The 13,875-nt window shown below is 27.3% G+C and overlaps 2 protein-coding genes across 2 annotated transcripts; both read right to left on the reverse strand.

Moving 5' to 3' along the window:
• Window positions 1-1,481, reverse strand: LOC114130300 (uncharacterized). The gene is made up of 4 exons (XM_027995246.2): window positions 1,350-1,481; window positions 1,076-1,225; window positions 577-744; window positions 1-247 (listed from the first exon to the last, which is right to left on the reverse strand). Exons 1-4 carry the CDS (start codon window positions 1,431-1,433, stop codon window positions 71-73), a joined length of 579 nt encoding a protein of 192 aa, XP_027851047.2. The 5' UTR covers window positions 1,434-1,481; the 3' UTR covers window positions 1-70.
• Window positions 1,482-5,381: 3,900 nt separating this feature from the next.
• On the reverse strand, window positions 5,382-12,491 carry LOC126552781 (uncharacterized). Its single transcript, XM_050207714.1, has 4 exons — window positions 12,254-12,491; window positions 11,980-12,129; window positions 11,460-11,627; window positions 5,382-6,248 (listed from the first exon to the last, which is right to left on the reverse strand). Exons 1-4 carry the CDS (start codon window positions 12,335-12,337, stop codon window positions 6,072-6,074), a joined length of 579 nt encoding a protein of 192 aa, XP_050063671.1. The 5' UTR covers window positions 12,338-12,491; the 3' UTR covers window positions 5,382-6,071.
• Window positions 12,492-13,875: the final 1,384 nt, after the last annotated feature.

Below are 13,875 nucleotides of genomic sequence, written 5' to 3' on the forward strand. Positions count from 1 at the left end.
ATATTTTCAAGAAATAAAATAAAAAACTTAGGTAAAATCATTATAATTATAAAAATGTTGTAAAATTTACTCAAATCGGTATTTCCCATGGTCGTATAAGACTCAATTCTATAACGCCGCAACCAAGTATATTACTTTCTATATCTTTTATCTTAAATATCACTTTATATCTTCCATAAAAGTACACTTTTGGAAAGTTATGGTCTTCAATTTCTTTCAAATCAATTCCTGATGAAATATATGTGCCCTGCAAAATTATTGATGTTAAAGTGTATACTTGTGCGATAAATACAATTTTGATAACCATTATTATAATTACAAGAATTTGCTTTGGTAAGGGTTTTCATATTTGTTGTAACAGTTAACAATTAAAATTGTCAAAAGTTATTTGAGGATACATGAGCGTAGTTAGGATTTCATTCCTGAAGGGACAGATGGCAAATTAAAATTCTATTTTTTTTAAAAGGATTTATTAAATAATTATTTTTTTAAAATCTAGAGTCTTAATTTGCTACGCTCATTTAATCCATAGTTTAATAATTAACACAAAATAAATAAATTATATTAATACATTACCGCAGGGATTGGACAGCTATACTTAGGAAATTTAAACGATTTGTACATTGAATACCCCGCTTTTCCAAAGAACATTTTCAAACTACTACATGCATTCTTCGATAAATAAACCATTGAATTTGGCTTCCAACCACCAGTTAAACTCCAAGATTCAGCGTTTATATCAATCTTTTTAAAAAATAATATACTTATAAGTTTATATGGAACAAGGTAATTCAAATTCGAATTTAATGTTTTTTCACTTCAATTATAAAATCAATCATTTAGAAACTTACGTTAACTGTATTATAATAATTTGAGTATTTCAGGAAGGGGTAGAATATATTGTATTATATTCAATTTTTTAGTCAATAAAAACATTTTCTTTTTAATAACTGTTAATAATTAGCGGCATTATTCAGTTATATTCAAATAAATAAAATATACTCATCTTAAGGATCTAGTTGAATAAATATATACTATTATTGTTACAATCATTATTAAAATAAAATTAACTTACTGAATAACTATCGTCCAAAGGTTTCGAAAATGAGAAATTTCCTTTCATTTCAGTTATATTTGATGTTCTTTTATTAAAATAGAGATTAGATTGGAATGTATTTGTCGATTGACAATAATATATTCTTTCATACACCGTACGGTATTCTCCCTGTAATAAGAATTAATTATAAAAATGTTATATTTTAAACTTCATAAATAAATATTAATAATCATTGATAGTCTTAAAAAATATAAGTTATATTTTAATAAAATGTTACGGAACATTAATTTACCAAAGGTAAGTTAGACATAAAAGTGGTTTTTGATTTAACCAAATAAAAAAATCCAATAAGAATAAATACTTTTAATATTATCATTTTTGTTGATAATTTATTTCAACAATTAACGAGTTTATTATAAGTTTTTAATAGGAAAAATGATTAATAGCGTTGAATTATAAAATATATTCATAAATTTAGAGCAGTTGACATGCTCGAGCTGTAGCCTTCAAAAATTTCCGGAAATATTTATGTAATTTAATAATTTAATTTTTTTTTTTTTAACATATATTGGATTATTTACAATCTGTTATGGTATTTATAATAAGCATATATCAGTATTCAGTAATATATACAATGGTCAATGAAATGAGACATGAAAAGAGAAGTCACATTCAGATTGTAATTTAATTTAATCTAAAAAAAAGCAACATACTCGTACTTTCTTCGAAAATAATATTTTACGCATCTAATTCTACAATTCGTAGGTACTTTGATTATTTAAAATAAAATTACGTACTTTTTTAAACAGTATTTGTACAGAAATAATTTCTATTATATAATTTTTATTTGGATTAATTGTTTTATAATTTTTTTATTTCTGTATATGCATTAAGACATTCAAAAACTTGAGTTCATAAACAAATATTTTTATTGTAATGCATTATTTGTAATTTTGACGGTCTATGGTAAAGGTTTACTAGTTACAGTAAATACTATAGATATTACAGTATACAAGTTCTTCATTGTCAGTTTTTTTTTATCCTTTCACTTAAAGAAAAGTTATATTGCTAAGTTTTTATTATATTTATTACTCGGATTTTTTTATACTTTGTTCCTAGTTTTGGGAACTATTAGAAAAATGGTACTTAAGAAGTCCATTCAATGTATGACGTATTTAACAAAATCATAAAAAATCTATCTATTAATGTGTTTGACATTTTTGGTCGTTTAATAGGATATGTGTTACTTAATTTAAACTCTTTAAACTTATTTTAAACTCCGTACAAGTTTACTACATTTTCCATTTTCCGTGGTTCCATTATATATTTTTGAAAATACGAAGTCGTCACGAATTTTATTTTTCTGTACATTTTTATTAGCGGAATCATGTACGTATAATCTATATTGTGATGAAAATGCATTTATTCGGGATTTTTTTTATTATCTAACTTATTTAGTTAATATTCGCAAATCTATCATTTCCGTTCTCTCAGAACCCATTTTATATTTCTGATTAAATATAATTATATAAATATTTCCGAAAAATTTTAGAGGTTATCATTGAAGCATGTCAATCCCTCATCAGTATATCATTATAATTTTAAATATTTATCAAACTATTATTCATTTTAATGTTGAGTACTTGAAAATAAATACTCACTATATCCCCAGTCAATTTTAAACTAAATTATCAACAAAAAAATTAAAATAGGTAATAAAAGTAATCGTACTATTAGGATTTTTCTATGTTCAGACAATTAAATGATTTTTAGCAGTACGCGACTGCTAAATTAATTTTTGAATATATTTATTTAACATGCTTTTTATGATTTTTATTGACGTACATAATTAATGTATTAATAGGGAATACAAAAATATTTAATATCTTTGGTGATACTTTCAATGTAAACATAAGTATATTAAATAATTAATGTAGCATAATACTTAATTCATATTTAATTATATTAAAAGAAGATGAGTTTAAATCCATAACATTTTTGAAACTAGAATTTTAACAGAAAAATTTTGTCATATGTGTTGAAATTAGAAAATTATTTTGTAGTTAAATCCAAAAATAATTTAATATTCATACTTATTTTTATAAATGTGATACAAGATTCGTTATACATTCTATATTTTGGATTATTTTGGATTTTGGATTTCTCACCATCTTCCATCATGTTAGCATGGTAATTTATTATTAATATTTTTTGTTCTTATGTGGTTGTAATCAAAATACTTGAAAATTTTATACAAAGTTCCTCATATGTTATTCTTATAAAAAATCATAAGAATACATAGGCACAATTTTTTTTTATTAGCATTTGAAGTTCTTGAGTCTTTATGGATACTATCTTAGTCCGTGTTTTTTGTGTATACCACGATTGTAGATAATATATATGGGATATCTACAATCATACTTTGGTATACCAGGTATATCTATGATAATAATATAAGGTATTATGAATTATCATAGATAATAGATATTATCTATATGAATTATGATAACTATATGCAATGATTTTGGAAAAATTGATTAACCATGTCTTATACAAATGCGTCCTAATACTCCTAATTGAAAAATAAAATATTTGTTTCAAATTAGAATATATGGCAATATTTAAATATAATATATCCTAGACTGACAAATCATCTCCGTTCAGAATCGTTTTTCGTATACGATGATACCTATTATTGCATTCAAATTTAACCTACCCTAGTCCAAGGTCCACTCCACCTCCTAATGTACAGCAGAGCGGTACCCACTTACCGACTTTTTTTTGTGTTGACAACCATTTATTTTGAAATAATCATGCATTATTCAGAAGAAGTGTTTAAGTAAAATGTATTTGGTGTTTCTGCTATGACTAGGAATTGTTTTATTGAATCTTCGGATTTTTTCTTTATCGAAATAGATGATTGAATTTCACTCATCATTGTATCATAACTTAGTTATTAAAACAAAATTAAGTTTTAAATACAAATTAATTATTTTTTATATCTTGCGCCACGTTCGTGGCTGCAAGCTAAGTAAAAAAAAAAAAATAACTGAACGACTATGTGTATAGTATATCGAAGCAGGAGTTGCCCATTTAAACTGTGTAAAATACAGATAAATGTGTTACACGACATGACTAATTTTACTGAAATAGAGATTAGGTTGAAATGTATTTGTTGATTTACAAGGATATACCCTGTCAAATACCATACGATATTCTCCCTGTTGAGCTATTATAGCCTCTAGCAAATTCCGAAAATATTTATGTAATTTAATTTAATCTAAACAAAGTATCGAAGTTAGTCCGGAAATGATATTTTGAAAATAGATTAATAGCATTCGTATAGAAATTATTTCTATTATATATTTTTACTCAAATTAATTGTTTTTCACATTTTTTACTTCTGTGTATTCATTCAGATATTCAAAAACCTATGTTCATAATAAAAATTTTCATTCTTCCAATTAGGTAATTTATTTGTTATTTTGCTGTCTATACTCGGTGCTATATTTTAGGAGAAATCCTCTTAAAGTATTTTTTGGATAATTTTAATATTATGATTGAGTTAGGATGTTGATGATCTAAAAAACACACAAAAACACCTTAAAAAATTGCAAAAAAGCTTATGAAACTTCAAAAAATGAACTTAAAAATGATCTATAACAATCTAATTAAATAAGTGAAAATAATTTATTAAGTCTAATAATTTTTTTTAGAGATATGGGCGTGCTAATGAGTGTAATAGTGATTTAAAATATGAATTATAATGTAGTATACATTTATGTTTTCAACATTATTTAAGATTATTAAAAATAAATTAAAAAGGAAAATATTAAAAAAAAAATTAAAGCGAATATGATATGAGTATTTCTGAAAGATAACTTGTTTTATCAATGTATAACACCAATAACCCCATAATAATAATATTAAAATAATTTTTTTTAATGTTACACAAATTTTGTTTAAAATCTAAAATTTGAGAAAAATACACTAATTTGTACAAAAACTGTGAAAAATTACCTAAAATTTAAAAAGTTACATAAAATGTTGAAAAATTACGTTAAAAATTAAAAAAATGAATTTAAAGCTAAAAATGACTAAAAAATTAAAATTAAATTAGAATATTCTGCATCAAGGGATTACGAATCAAAGTTTTAGATAAGATAGCGCTATACCTATAGAATCTAAGAAAAAAAATGCAAAAGTCATCAACATCTTAACTTTAATTATAATATTTTATTCATACTTTCTATTTTAAAATGATATTTCATTAATAATTTATTTATCAATCTTTATGATTTATCAATAGAATACATACCTATGTAAGTTATATAAAACATTATCATTAAGTTATGCTTTAAATTGAAACATGTTGTAGAATGTTGGTTGTGATTGTTATAAGTTTAGTTATATTCAGGTATTATAGTAGGACATAAATGTGTAATGGGGTTGGATCAAAATGTTCAGCCACTATAACTGTCGATTTACTCTACATCCGTACTCCTCTACCGTCATTTCCGGGTAACTTTTAAACACCAACTTTGATAAATAAATGTGCTATATAGTCAATTTTGCATTAGTTATATTTACCAACCAAATATTGAAAAACGAATATAAAACTATGAGATATGTAAAAACAAGTTGATTAAAGAAACGGAGAAAATTCAATTTTTTACGAAAATTAATCGCAAACATGTGAAACATGTTAAACATGTAACAATTAATTTGACCAATTAATCCAATTAATAGAATAATGACTTTCATCGATATTAGTTATAATCATTAAGCTGATTGTTTGATTAGTTATATTTATCAATGTATCACAATATGATAAGAAAATTTATATTAGTCATTAGATATTACTTATTAAGTAATTTGGTAAATATAATTATTTATTGTTAGTTGTTATGCTGTATAATATCAAGAAATAAAATAAAATACATAGGATAAGTCATTATTATTATTAAAATTCTGTAATACATATAATATTATATTGTGATTTTGTAAAATTTAATCAAATCGGTTTTTCCCATGGCCGTATAAGACTCAATTCAAATACGCCGCAACCATGTACATTATTTTTTACATCTTTTATCTTCACCGTTAGTTTATATTTTCCATAAAAATACACCTTTGGAAAGTTATGGTTTTCAATTTCCTTCAAATCCATTCCTGATGAAATATACGTGCCCTGAAAAAATATTGTTATTAAAGTGTGTGCTTGCGTCATAAATACAACATTGATGATTATAATTATAATTTAAAAAATTAGTTCCACTGTTGGAGGGCATTTTGAAGTAAAATAGTTTAACATATATAATAAAATGACAAATGAAAATATACATAGAATATAGATGCATTAAATATTAAAACATTAACACTATGAAATACAATTCAGATAATTACACAGTACACAGATATTAGATTATAAATTATTGAAGGCATATGCATAATCAATTGATAGGTAAGATCAACTTAACTATTTATTAAACACATAAAAAGTATAGAATATTTAATTTTTATTACAAAACGGGCTATGGCCCAAAGTACAGAAAAATATATACATAATAATAATAATAATAGAAAAATACTTATAAATTATATTAACATAAAGACAAAGTTACAAATTATTAAGAAAAATGAAACATCGGGTTCCTCATTAGCAATACGTATCATTCTAAACATAGGTATATTACGAGAGTAATTAGTGGTGCAAAGATGAATGAAAAACGGGTAAGTTGTTCGAAAGTGGAATATAGGGATTTTAAAATTTAGCTGACTTAACAATACAGGACGGTCTATAGAGCCACTTATGATGTTACGTAGGAACACTTTATTTGCAGGTACACGGCCATCTGGTTTGTTAATCCAAGCCGCTTAAGTACAGGATCATATTCAAGCGATATGTGGTCAATATAGGTGGATCACAAATAACAACACTTTATTCAAGGATAGACCTGACAAGTGTACAGAATAACGCTATAAGTGGTGATATCAAATAAAATTCCAAGAAGACCCTTTTTATAAAGCTAAGTGTTTTCAAAGCCTTGCAGCATGATTTTTCAATATGATCGTGGAATGTTAGTTCCCAATCAAGAGTAATACCTAAATCATTTACCATACTATCAGCATTGGTGAGTAAGGAATCATACCGAGCGTATTTAGATATAATGGGTAATTGGATTCTGTGGAAAAACATGGAATGACACTTTGAAATATTAAATTCAAGTCCAATGTTTTTAGCCCATATGCCAATCGTATCAACGTCCCTTTGAAGTAAAATGCAGTCATTTTTAGAACGGATCTCTAAAAATAATTTTAAATCGTTGGCAAATAATAAAAATTGATTGTTTTAAATAACACACTTGATGCTATTAATGAAAAGTATAAGGGAAAAGTTTCCCCAATGAGGGACCCCAAATGGAACAAAATTAACCTCAGACTTCTTACCATAAAACTTTGTATATTAAGTGCGATTAGTTAGATAATAGCTAAACCAGGATAGTAATGGTTCTCCAAATCCATTAGATTCGAGAATATTCACCAGAGTCTTTTGGTGAACGTTGTCAAATGCTTTTCGAAAATCGGTGTAGATTACATCTACTTAGTTACTATTAGAGAATGCGTTTTTCACTTAATTAACAAATACCAAGTTGCAAGTAGTTGCTGAAAGACCCGGCCGAAATCTGTGTTATTTATCCACTAAAGTTACATTAACAGAAGGCTGAATGCTACGCAGAACGATTGATTCGAAGAGTTTAGGTATATAACTGATTATTGTGATAGGTCGATAGTTACCTACATCATATTTGTCACCCGATTTAAAAGTTGGCGTTACAGAACTGAGTTTAAATATCTCAGGGAAGACACCAGAGTCAAGGTTTTTGCGAAAAAGCAGTAAAAGTTGAACACAAAGCGAGGAACGTATATCATAATATCATATAGAAAAATACCAGATAGGCCATCAGGACCAATAGATTTGTTATTTTTTAGTTAGGTAAGTCCATTTTGATTTGACATAAATCAAAGAGACAATTACTAGAAAAATCGTGGTACATATTGGAAACCGAAGAAGGAACATAGTCTACATGAGAGTTAAAATATACTGAATTAAAATGTTTAGAAAATGGAGTGGCAACATCATTTATTTTTCACTAGCTGCTCCAATTAGTCTAACAGTTTTTGGGATAGATTGACTGGATCTATGTTTCCTAATGAATTCCCAGAATTTAGAAGGATTAGAATTGAAAGTGGATTCAGTGGTTCTTATAAAAAACATATAGCATTGTTTGGACAAATATTTATATTGAACCCGAAGAAGGGAAAAACTTTGACAAATGTCAAGATTTTTAGTGTTTTTAAATATTGCATGAGCTTTTTTTTTTTTGAATACCAAACTGATTAAGTCCATAGAGAACCAATCAGGAAAATAGAAGGAAAAAAATTTACACTTGGCACAAAGCGAAGTACTGATGTATGTAAGGCATCTAGTAGGGTCATAGATAATGAAGAAATTGATGGGTCATGCTATTGTACTCATCTGTGACGGAAGAGAACTTTTGTTACCAATATGGTTTCAAAATGTAGCACAGGTTATTGAATATTGGTATTATAGGTTTTATCAGCTTATCACCATAAATAATATATATATAATATACCTAACCCGGTAACCACTGTCTAACCACTGTGGTAACATAAGTTCTCTACGACCACAGAACGCTCTGTGTATAAGGTATAGGGATGGCTCATCCATTTCTTTATTATCTATGAGTAGGGTCCGCGCTGCACCGTTATAGTCGAGCTGTGAAATAGTATTAGCCCAGTTGTACGATAATAAAAGTTATTAATACTTGCATAAACGGCTCGTTGAAAGTCAAAGAAGGATTGAGTGGAACTAATTACTGGCGAGACGACTTTAGGATGGGTGAAAAGGAGAAGGGATGGGAAAAGGAGCGTATGAATACTGAGTTGGTCATGGCTAACAAAGATTAGATCTAAAAGGGAACCAAAATAATTAAAAACATTGTTAATCTGGAAGAAGTTATTAAGTGCAATAGTTTCGGGAACACAATGAATTTGCAAACTAGCTTTAGTGGAGTATATTAAAACTGTGTCATAATTAGACCAAGAGATACCAGGTAAATTAAAATCACCACAAAAAATAAACGCGTGGATTACATGATAAGATATCAAATCTGAAATAGTGCTCATAAATATCTCGTAAGACAGCGTCGGAGAGTTAAGAGGTATGTATAACCACCAATAATAAACTTAGAACAATTGATAACAATCTTACAAACAATTGTTCGTTATTTATATTTAAATCCGAGATACAACGAGAAGGAATGTCCGAACGCATACCAATAAGGACACCACCGCCTCTTGAACAAATACTACTAGAACTACTTCTGTCACATCTAAAAATATTATAGTTTTTTAAACTTTATTAGAGGTCAGAAAAACATCATGGAGCCAAGTTTCAGTTATCACTAAAAATATATGTACAAAGCAAACAATATTACATTTAAAATTAATTAACTTAGATCTAAGACCACGAAAATTCTAGTAAAATCCGAAAGATACGTTATTATGATTGTTGCTGGTTATTCTCGGAACATCAGTATTATTATCTAAGCTTATCTAGCTAAGTTTCAGGACTGAATTCAACTTGATTGTAGTCCGTTGCTGTTGGTAGTTTTTTGACCGATGGGAAATTATTTTTGCAACACCATTTATGTAAGAATACTAAGATCAGCCTCTCCAGATTGAGATAAAGCTCCAACTCTGCATGACAAGACCGAAGTAACAGCCGTTCAAGGGTGGTTTTATCTCTTAATATTTTGAAATTATCTGGGATAAGAAGATCATTTTTTTTGACTGTACCAAAGTCAGAGATAATGGAAACTGCTTCGTTCTTAGATTTACAAATGATTTTGAGTGGACGAAGATTTTCAGAAGACGGTTTTCCGAGTCGAATCAGTTTGAAGTTTGATGGTAAATTAATAGAGAGAGGTAATACAATATCAGACAATTTAGTTTTATCATCAGGAACACGGCTAAAAATATCTGTAGAACTTGACTCGGGAAGGCTATAAACTATGACATTGAAAGCACCCTTGTCTTTTTCAACAGATTCTTGAAAAATTTGGACAGAGGTTATTGGTGCTATATCAACTAAGGTAGTATCAATACTAGTACCTAACCTTGGATCTGAGTGCTGAAAGTTCATTGCGTAGGAGATCATTCTCTGTTTTAAGTTCGACCACTTGGTTATTTATATTATTTATGAATTTTATTCAAATCGGAAAATTGGCTTGAAAAAGTATCAGCCAAGAATTTGTTAGAAATTAAAATATCAGATTGGGAAGACTGCTAGTTTGATGTGGCCACCAACAAATCACTCATAGTCGGTTCAGAGACAGGTAGCGATTTTTTAGAAGAACAAGTATTCACAGTGTGAATAGCAGGGAACGAGTCTTGCCTTTTGTGGTATGAATAGTAAAAGTGTTGACAATTTTGAGATGACAATACCGATATGAGAGATTATTACTCACTGCAGCACCCTGTACAAAGAAGAAAGGCTATTTGACACGCAGTGTAGTATGAGACTCCAACGATTATGGTCCGTGAAAATGATAATCACTGGGCACACGGTTAATATGAGATCACAACATTAAGTGTGCTACAGAGCACACGGTGTATATGGCATGAGTCGCGAACCCGTATCTCTACGGTTAAGTTAATTAGCCGGTGGCAAGCGGTAGCACGACAGAAAAGACTGATACAGCGATAAGACTTTAAATAACTGAGAGTATATGGCGGCAGTATATTGTAATGAAACTTAAAAATGGACCTTAACGGAAAGATTTTAGTTAGACCAACTCAAAAGTGACTAAGGACTAAGACTAAGTGAATCTAAGGACTCACAATTTATAAAACGGACAAGAGAAAGAACGCAAAAAACCGCCGACTATAACCGGAGAAATTAAATTAAAACAGTGAGCGTTATTACGTAAATTTTGGTATCTCATGTTTCAATGCGATATTAAATAATCCTTTATTTGAAATATAACAAATACTTTAAGTTGTAAGTGACTTTTACGTCCTTTTAAGTGGTATACGGCATTATACTTCATATAGAAGTGCATTTTGCAAGATGGATGTCGTTGATATAATGGTTTTTAAAATTGTCTATATACTATACTTAGTTAAATTTAGTTATCAATTTTCTTAACATTAAAGTCGTACAAGTAGGACAGTAGGTTACTCAACAATCGTAAGTTATATAAAGAGGATAGTTTATCGTATTTGATATTATAATAGTATTGCGATGAATTCCGATTAGATATGTTTACTTAATTCATAATTAACATAAAATTGATTTGTTATATTTATACATTACCGGTGAAATTGGACAGTTATACGAAGAAAATTTAAAATTCTTTATCATAGAATTCCACGCACTTCCAAAGAACATTTTCATACTACTACATGCATTCTTCGCTATATAAACCATTGCATTTGGCTTCCAACCACCAGTTAAACTCCAAGATGCAGCGTTTGTATCAAACTATTAAAAAAATAAGTTTATTTATTAAGTTTATATAAAAGTAAGTAAATCGAATTATAATTTAATGCTTTTCACTTCAATCTTAAAATCAAATAAAATGACTGAATAAACTATTTGACAAACAGGCTATATAGGTATTAATTTATGTATTTTGAGTTGAAAAGTATAGGTATAATTTTAAAATATTTTGTGTCCATGAAAATATATTCTAGTCGATAACTCTATGATTAACTATTGACATGGGTCATTTAAATTCAAATAAATAAAATATCCCCATATTAAGTGAACTACTTAGTTAAATAAATATATACTATTACTGTTAAAATCATTATTAAAATATATATATACTTACTGTATAACTATCATCTAAAGGTTTTAACACTGTAAAATTTCCTTTCATTTCAGTAATATTTGATGTTCGTTTACTGAAATAGACATTGCCTTGAAATGTATTTGTTGATATACAAGGATATACCCTTTCAAATACTGTACGGTATTCTCCCTGTAATAAGAATTAATTATAAAAATGTTATATTTTAATCTTCATAAATAAACATTAATAATCATTGATAGTCTTAAAAAATATAAGTTATATTATAATAAAATGTTGCAGAATATTAATTTACCAAAGGCAAGTTAGGCAGAAAAATGGTGTTTGACTCGACCAAATAAAAAAATTCAAAAAGAACAAAAACTTTTTTTATAATCATGTTTTTGTTAATAATTTATTTCAACAACGATCTATAATCTTATATTATGTTTTTGATTGGAAGAATGACAAACAGTTTTCAATAGTAAAAACATTCACACATTTAGTGTAGTTGACATGCTTGAGCTATTATAGCCTCTAGCAAATTCCGTGAATATTTATGTAATTTTATTTAATCTGAACAAAGTATCGAAGTTGGTCCGGAAGTGATATTTTGTACATAGATTAAATTCGTAGTATCTATGATTGTTTAAAATAAAATCACGTACTTTTTTGTAAATGATTTGTATAGAAATGATTTTTATTTTATATTATTTACTCACATAGTCACATTAATTGTTTTTTACATTTTTTACTTCTGTATATGCATAAAGATATTCAAAAACTTAATTTCATAATAAATATTTTTATTCCAAGTAGGTACCTAATTGTTTGTTATTTTTACCGTCTATATTTTATACTCTATATTAAGAGGAATACTCAGAGTATTTTTAGTTATTTTATGTAGTTTAGTAATTTGGTATGATTTATTATGCGAAATTAATGTCACTAGTAAATTATTACAATCTATATCATTAAATATTATCGAATCAATCAATAAGATAAACAATACCAAAATATTTTTACAAAAATATCGTAGTGATGAAAATGTTGAAAAAATACTTAAACAAACAAGTAACTTAGCAAATTAACTTGGAGTACAAGATAGTTTTTCTAAGAAAATGTCAATCTAAATTTTTAAAGTATGTAAAACTTATATTTTTTGAACATTTACAAGTATTTAAAATCGTTAACGTTATGCGATTTTGTAAAAATTTAAAATGCAGATGCTCATAACGTTTTTTCTTATAATGACTCTCAGTTTTGTAATGAAATAATGAGTCAAAAATAAGCTCGTACGTTGCTATTAATGAGACTTTACCTTATAATAACAAATTAACCTGGATGTTACGATCGAGTGCTTTCAACGAATAATAATTGAAGAAGCTTGGAGTAGCTATTATCCTAACTTTACTATTATAGATTTAAGCCTATATATTATTACTAATAATCGGGATCTTGAATACAGATTTATAAATATTATTTACTTTACACCTTTAGATGTTACACCAGAATTTGCGTTTTCTGATTCAATAATGATCTTGTTATCCTGAGTATATATATAGTTATAAATTAACTGGTGCGCGACTTGCTAACTATAAGATTAAGTAATTAATAATATTAAGCGGTGTGACAAATGTGTAGTGACATTGGTTCAAAATGTTCGGCATTATAACTGTCAATCTACTCTATATCCGTACTACTCTAATGTCATTACCGGGTAGCTTTTAACCACCAACTTTGATAAATAAATGTGCTATATACCTAGTCAATTTTGCATCATTTATATTTAGGAACCAAAGATTGAATATAGAATATAAAACCATGAAATATGTGAAAACTTGTTTATTAAAGCAATGGGGAGAATTCAATTTTTTATGAAAATTAATAATATTAAGGGTTGTGATAAATGTGTGACTTTCTCCTCATGTGTAAATT

The sequence above is a fragment of the Aphis gossypii genome, chromosome X (assembly GCF_020184175.1).
Source record: "Aphis gossypii isolate Hap1 chromosome X, ASM2018417v2, whole genome shotgun sequence".
NCBI classification, from domain to species: domain Eukaryota; kingdom Metazoa; phylum Arthropoda; class Insecta; order Hemiptera; family Aphididae; genus Aphis; species Aphis gossypii.

Coding starts and splice junctions, on each gene's coding strand:
- LOC126552781 (XM_050207714.1), bottom strand. CDS start 12,337: ATGATTATAAAAAAAGTTTTTGTTCTTTTTGAATTTTTTTATTTGGTC. Junction 12,130..12,253: donor TTCTGCCTAACTTGCCTTTG/GTAAATTAATAT, acceptor TTCTTATTACAG/GGAGAATACCGTACAGTATT. Junction 11,628..11,979: donor CTTTAGATGATAGTTATACA/GTAAGTATATAT, acceptor TTTTTTTAATAG/TTTGATACAAACGCTGCATC.
- LOC114130300 (XM_027995246.2), bottom strand. CDS start 1,433: ATGATAATATTAAAAGTATTTATTCTTATTGGATTTTTTTATTTGGTT. Junction 745..1,075: donor CTTTGGACGATAGTTATTCA/GTAAGTTAATTT, acceptor TTTTTTAAAAAG/ATTGATATAAACGCTGAATC. Junction 248..576: donor ATAGCTGTCCAATCCCTGCG/GTAATGTATTAA, acceptor ATAATTTTGCAG/GGCACATATATTTCATCAGG.